This window comes from Lupinus angustifolius, chromosome LG10, assembly GCF_001865875.1.
Source record: "Lupinus angustifolius cultivar Tanjil chromosome LG10, LupAngTanjil_v1.0, whole genome shotgun sequence".
NCBI lineage: Eukaryota > Viridiplantae > Streptophyta > Magnoliopsida > Fabales > Fabaceae > Lupinus > Lupinus angustifolius.
The window spans coordinates 3,778,447-3,786,416 of NC_032018.1; the positions used below are offsets into that span (position 1 = coordinate 3,778,447).

Consider the following 7,970-nt stretch of genomic DNA (forward strand, 5'->3'; position numbering starts at 1 on the left):
AAAATATAAATTTCTAATTAAGGTGAGCATCATATATTTGATACAATGATATCAGCTATTTATTTTCGGGGTTACATTATAAGTGATCTAATTACTGACACCCCTTAGATTTCTAAAAGGTTATAACGGATATGGGCTTAATGGGTGGATACCTATCAGGTTAACCCATATAATGAGAACCCTATAAGTTAACACATAAGGAAGGTTATGGTCCCCAATACACCCAATCAAAATTCAGTTTTCTCCTCTCCCCATCAGAGTGAAAACGCAAGTCTCAAGAGGAATCAGGGATTTGGTTGAGGAAGGTCATCATACAACAAAACCTTTTTCAGAAACGTAGATCTAAGGAGCACATCCAAGAACATGGATTTAGGTATGACACTGCACCCTTTGATTCATATATGTGCGTGAGAATCATGAAATTCAAGATCATAGGATTGGTATTTCACCAATCATAAGGAATTTCCAACAACCTGATCATAGCACGAAAGTAAAAAAGAAAAGGAATCATAAACATACTATACATATATATACCTTATCTCCAACCTTTCCCTCTCTTATTTCTGGATGTAGACGTTCTCTCTGGCTTGTTCTTCTTCGCTGAGAATCCTACCTTTATCGCTGCTGTAGAATCGAGACATAGCTCCACGACTTGTTGAATCCATCGAAACACGAAATCCACGGCTCAGAAGAAGCACCGATCGCATTGCCATTAGTGTTAGTGAATGATGTGTTGATTAGAGAAACTCAAAAGTATTGTTGTTACCGTAGCTTACAACAATTATAAATGACACGCAAAATGTGCATGTAGACTATCAACCACGTCGTCCCCAGTATAAAACAAACCAGATCTATGTTATCAAATTTTTACTGCACCATAAGAACCAATCTCGAATACACCCACCACAATATGACTATTAATGTCAATTCTCCAAATTTCCACCACAATATGGCTACCAATGCAAATTCTCGAAATTCCCACAATATGGCTAACAGTGCCAACTATCAGTGTCACTTCTCCAAATTCCCACAATTTGACTACATGTGTCAATTCTTAATGTCACGGAAAGAAAGGGGAATAAGTTTGTCGGAAATGCATCGACGGAAAATATGAGGGAGAAAGAAAAAGTTGAATGAAAACGCATTCAACTTGAGGCTAGTTATAATGAGGGGAGAAAACCTCTATTTATAACATGCTATTTTTTCCATGTTCCTCATCTCTCCAATGTGCGACTTGAGACTTGTTTTTTTTTCAAAAATTTTCTACGTGGGACTTGAGAATTTTTTAGATTTCACACCCAAAAGTTCTCACTAATGGTTTTCAACAAACCATGTTCCAACAATCCCCCACTTGAAATTAAAAAACGATTTCCGAGAATATTTGTGGTCTCAGTATGATTGTGCATAAACAAATGTGTCATGCGACTTGAACCTTTGCAAAGTGAATAAGATCCAAACTTTACTAGAGTGACTCGTAGTCTTGACCTCTATCTTCGGCATCAAACCAAACACAACATTTTCAAAGATGTATTTTGTAAAGTCTGTGCATTTAAGGTCATGCACATCTATCCCAGTATAGTGAATGCTCTAGAAATTTATGCCTCAAAATTTCATAGGAAGCGGCCCCCACTTTCACATTCACATAAGTGAGTCTATCAATAGTACTCATCTAGTCTATGTACTCCACTCCAATTGGAGAATAGATCTCATTAAGAGTTTAATTCATCCTTACATATGCTGTAGGAATCACTCTTGGGATCTCCAGTCAGTTAGGTTAGGTTACCATCATGAGTATTTTTTGTTCTAAGGGCAATAGTCACATACTCTTAGAAGTATTATAGACTTTCTCTCTAGCTAGTCCTTTTGTCAAATGATCTGCTAAGTTATTGTGAGTGCATACATGATCCACTCTAACATCTCATCTCCTGTAGAGAGCAACTCTCTAATGGTGTTGTGCTTACGACGAATTTGTCGTTTCTTACCGTTATAAAAGCGGTTCTCAATTTTTGCAATAGTCGCAATAATACTACAGTGGATCAACACAACTGATATCAATTTTCCCGTATAGGAATCTTTGCAAGCAAACTTCTCAACTAGTTTTCTTCTTCAATAGCTGTTGATAATGCTATAATCTCAACTTCCATAGTGGATTGAGCTAACATAGTCTGTTTCTTGTTCGACTCTAGATATTTCATCTCATCATTTATGGCTTCTCGCCACAAATCAACGTCCAAAGAAATCAAAACCTCTTGGAGAGTTTATGGATTATCCTCCAATATATAGATCATATAATTAGGTCTATACTCTCTAACAATTATTGTTCTCTTACTTCTTCTAGGTTTTATTTCAAACCTTTCATTTTCCATCATTATCTCTAATCACAATTATGTGACTAGTTGATGTGTCCCCACTATTCCTCAATTTAAAAAGGAATTTCTCTTCATTGAAGTCAACATCGTTAGACTCAATGATCACTTTTGCGTTAAGGTCGTAAAACCTGTACGCCTTGCTGTTTACAATATACCCAATGAATATACATTCATAGGCTCTCTGAGTTTAACTCTCTAGGGTCACACCATCAGAAATGATTTCATGAGCAATTCTATGTATCTCATAGACTGACACTCCTAATGATTTATTATCAGTCATTTGATATTTGAGGTAGTGGTAACATCATATATATTTTTATTTTAACTTCATCAATATCATATTTCTTTATTTCTCAAGTGCAAACCAAATTAATTTGGAAGATTTATATGGGCTATAGTAATCATATAGATCATCTTACAAATTATTCAGAATGAAATTATTACATATGTAATCGTTTTCATCCTATAAGTTATATTAATAGATAGTTTATCCTTTTTTCAGCTTTCTGCAGCAGCATTACACCATAGCTAACAATGAAATTTATCCCATCAAACTGAAATGGTTTGTTCATGTCATAGTTGTTCGGTCCAGTAATATTATCTATGGATGTCATTGCAGTAGAAACGTCTTAAAATTGTTGTTACCGTAACTTGCAACAATTATAAATGGCACGAAATAATACTTACTGATTGAGTCACGATCAAGTCGCTCTCTTTAAGACGTTTCGTGGCACTGCCCAAAATGTGCAAACAGACTATCAACCATGTCGTTCCCATGATAAAACAGTTCAGATATCTGTTATCGAATTCTTAGTGCACTGTAAGAACCGATCTCGAATACACCCACCACAATATGACTACCAATGCCAATTCTCGAAATTCCCACAATATAGCTAACAATGCCAATTCTCGAAATACCCACAATATGATTACCTATGTCAATTCTCTTCCCACGATACTGACTACCACTGTCAGTTCTCGAAATGCCCACAATTTGGCTACTTGTGCCAATTCTTTTCCCTCAATACTGACTACCAGTGTCAGTTCTCCAAATTCCCACAATTTGTCTGACTGTGCCAATTCTTAGTGCCACGGAAAAAAGGGAGAGAAGTTTGCCAGAAATGCATCGGCGGAAAATATGAGGGAGAAAGAAAAAGTTGAATGAAAACGTATTCAACTTGGGGCTAGTTATAATGAGGGGAGAAAACTTTATCTCTCCGATGTGGGACTTGAGACTTGTTTTTTTTTCAAAACTTTTCTACGTGGGACTTGAGAATTTTTTAGATTTCACATCCAAAACTTTTCACTAATGGTTTTCAACAAACCATGTTCCGACATAATTTAAACGCTATTGGTGCTTCTGATAAACAACAAACTTTTATACCATTGTCTTTTTCATCCAAACAATTAAAAGCTCCATAATCGTTATACACACGTAACACGTGAGTGTGTGAATGTTTAAATTCAAATCATTTTTCGGAGTTCTAACATATTCTATAGGTGATAAACTTATTATGTCTATATTTGCTTGCATTCCTAATTTATCTTCACTGGACTTATTGCTTGAATGTATGCATGATATCTATAATCTATGATGTGATCAATCTCTATTTTGTCCTTCATGTTTATTTAATTTCTACAAGAACTAACACTAATACAATAATCATGTATCACCTTAAATAGGATATTATAATAAATAAAAAATTAAAATATAAAATATACTAATATAAAAAATATTATAATTCTAAAATAAAATATATATAAAAATTGAATAATTAATAAAAATATTTAATACCATAGAATAAAATAAGAATGTGATTCCTTTCCTATGCCTTGATTCGGGGCAACATGGACTTCATTGTCTAAGCATTAAAAATTGGTGGAAAATGCTATAAGTTAAATAAGCCAAGTATAATTGTGGGTCTTTAAAAAAATTAATGTAAGGAATAAAACACGCATAATACAAGGTTCAGGGATGTATAATATGCAAGGACTATTTTTTAATTAAACCAAAGTTAAGAGTTTAAATTCTTTCATACCACATTTCAAAAACCATCAACAATGCGTTGTCTAGTGGTGTAAAGTCCTGCTAAATCTCATAGTAATTAAAATGTTAAAAGTTCAATTCCTATGAACAACAATGGTTGGGAAGGACAAACACGAACTCAAAAAGTGATTAGTTCATTATTAATAAGATAAACGGATATCAATTGTTAGTATAGACATTTCAAAATTTTAGAGACTAAGTCTCTCTTTGGTAAAGGAGAGAAAGGAAAGAAAGAGAAAGAGGGAATAGAGTTTGAAGAGAAATAAAGAATTTCTCATGTTTGGTTTGAAGAGAAAAATGAATGAGAGAATTATAAAGTGGATGGGACCCACACAAAAACTTTCTCTCCTTGTATGTTGAGAAAGTGAGAAAAGTGATGAAACGACTAAAAAACTATTTTCATTACTCATTATTATATCATTGTTTATTTATATAAAATTTTCATAATTATTTTTTCATTTACATTTTCTTACTTCATAATTAATGTTAAAAACTAAAATTTGAAATTATAATGATATAATATTTGTAATAAAATTTTAATTTTTAATTTTTAATTAATAATAAGACATTTTTTCAAATTCTTTTTTTAGTGTAGGATATTTTTGTCATTCAAACATTTATATCTACTTCTTTCTCTTCTCTTTCTTTTATCTTTCTTTCATATCAAACAACACAAAAATCTAATATATTTCTCATATATCTCATTCTCTCATCTTTCTTTCTTACATCTCTCTTCTCTTATTTTCTACTCACTATCCAAACAAAGCACATAAAAATTTCAACTCCATATTTACATCCATACCTCTCTGACCTATGCCTGAGATTTTTTTTATCTGAGGAACAATGTTTGCACATCTAAATGTGAGAGACTTAAGCAATTAACACCAATCAATTAAGGAAATCATCTATTATACACAATATTTTGCAAAACAAAGAAAACTGAGATCAGTAACATCTGCGCAATCAATTGAAGAAAATCGAAGTATCATTCAAAATGATAAATTATAAGCAACATATTACAACCAAATATCATCACTTAAAAGGGAATCCAAAACTATTACGTATGTCAAATAGAACTTTCAATTGAAAGGCAACCAGCATTGATCTACACACCTAATTCATAGCTCAAAATCATCACCAGAAAAACCCTCATTTAAATTAAAAAACCAGAACATCCTGATGGCAACCTCTAGGGGCTGTCTTAGAATTATGATCGTTTTATCTTGAAGTCTTGAGTTTTTTAAACGATAATAACTTGTTAATGGTGGCCACGACCAACCTAGGTTTAGGAGAAGTGTTCTCAACTAAAACAATTCAAATTTACTCAAAATTCAACTTAACTTTATTAATGAATAAACAAAATTATAAATAGGCAGATTTGTCTTGCTTAAAAGATAAAGATAAGATCTAATTTAACAAATTGAAATTTGAAGATAAAATCCTAACTAACATAATCCTAACAAGCCTAATCTAATTTGATCTGATCAATTTCGGTTGGATTGAGTTGTTGAAGATTTGAATTTGAATTAGCCTTGAAAATTCCTCTAATTAATCTGACCGAATTAATCATAGAGTTTCCTTGCTTGAGTGGACTTGATCATCTTCTCTTCATCCATTAAGTATAGCCACAAGTTGGTTCTGAGAAATTGTTACATTGTTCCTATTTTTATGTCACCTTGTTTATGCTACACCACTTAGCCACTACTATGCCAAATTACAAGGAAATAAATAATTTCCCAATCCCCAAAATACATCAAATTAAATACTAAAATACTTGAATGAAAAATAAACATAAATCCTAAGACTACATGAGAATTAAATTCTCATTTATTAATAACAATGCAAATAAAATAAACTAAATTATACTACGAATTCTTTGCAAGAACATACTTCCATAAATCATAGGTCGCCCCCCTCGATTTACATCACATCCATTAGTAAAATAAGACGGAAATATTTACATAAAATTGGCCTACAAATACTAGCATATTCCTTATCGAGTAATGCATAATCCAAAAATATAGTCTGATGAAGAATAGAATTTGTGCATATTACTAAACAAGTAAGATGAAACAAATAATCATTTTCATTATATATCATAGTAACATCTCACATTCTGTGTACCATTCAATTTAAATGGGTAAATGGAAAACGCAGTAAATATTCAAACTTTGGATACTAACTTCACACGGAAGCGGTTGTTTCAAGAGAGGTCTTAGCGACGATGGAGAGAGCGTATAACCCAGAACTAAGCTCATCGGCGAGGAGGTCGTAGAGCATACGGTGTCGTTTGACGAGGATTTGGCCCTCGAAGCCATTGAATTCGAATAAGAAAGTGTCAATTTAGGGTATTTTGTAGCAAAAGGAAGGAAAATAAATAAAACGAAAAACATGAAAAAATTATGCGGTGAGCGTGGATCGAACACGCGACCTTCAGATCTTCAGTCTGACGCTCTCCCAACTGAGCTATCCCCGCAACATGTTCTCTTTACACATGCTAATTATTTGTCCAATATCCTTGATTTGGTGCAAGTTAAACTGATTGCATACTTAGTTTACATCAATATTATACATTTTATAAGTAAAAGAAACATATTTAATACTTAATATTTAATCATGTGTCATATTTATTTAAATATACCTAGTGTATATATATATATATCAATGTTTATATTTCAACCAAGTCAAGGATCATTAGTTATTAGTTTTGGTGGAATCTCATCCCAATTGAGGAAATGTGAGTGGAATTAGCTGATTCTAGTCCCTCATAATATTTCTTTAAAGGTGTTATATTAAACTTGCAAGTCCTACAATTATATATGCAGCAGCATATATAGTTCCTGATTTAAGCCTCCTTCATTTTCATTTTTGGTGGTCTTATTTAACTTCTTGCATCACATTGAAATTAAATATTTACAACATTAACCTTGCTAACATCACCATATCTATTCCCGAATTGTGTTACATAATAAGTCCCAATTGCCACCACCACTGCCATGACTGCAACTACTCCAAATGCTACTTCAATGGCTCTCCTCTTTCTTGTTTTTACCCCTAAAATAGAATGCTTCTCTATGGCTTCATCTTTGGCATGTTGAGTGGCTTCAAACCCTGCTTCCTTAATGTTTTCCTTTGCTGCTGCTTTTACCATTTTAGGCATTATAATGGAAAGAATCCCATGAGAAAACATTGCACTGATTTCATTCGCCCTAATGTCTTTTGAAAGCTTAATCTCTTTCTGGAAACGGTTCCATTTAGAACTAGCTCCATCTAGAGGCTTTTCTCCATATATTGTTAGGAACCCTTTGTTGTTGGTTTGAACCTTAAGTTCCTCCTTTTTGAAACCTGAAATAATTTAAGAGAGAAAAATCATCATACTTCTACACTAACTTATCTTTAGTGTTTTGCTTCTTTAATTTCTATATAATCATTTCTCTATTTAACTGCTTATCAAGTTTTGACATATTATAAATTCTTCAGCTTAAGTTGTCCTGAAAAAATTAAGGTGACAACTAAGAAGTTTTCAAACAACCAAGGATTAATATATATATATA

The 7,970-nt window shown here is 32.6% G+C and overlaps 1 protein-coding gene and 1 non-coding gene across 2 annotated transcripts in view; both read right to left on the reverse strand.

Annotated features, from left to right (window-relative positions):
- Window positions 6,820–6,892, reverse strand: TRNAF-GAA. The gene has a single exon. It is a non-coding gene; the product is annotated as a tRNA-Phe (tRNA).
- LOC109358078 (inactive protein RESTRICTED TEV MOVEMENT 2-like) overlaps window positions 7,212–7,970 on the reverse strand; it is a 1,148-nt gene continuing 389 nt past the window's right edge. Inside the window, exon 2 of the mRNA XM_019602150.1 lies at window positions 7,212–7,761. Within this exon, the coding sequence (XP_019457695.1) occupies window positions 7,322–7,761 (440 nt within the window). The 3' untranslated portion in view covers window positions 7,212–7,321. The remainder of the gene's footprint in view (window positions 7,762–7,970) is intronic.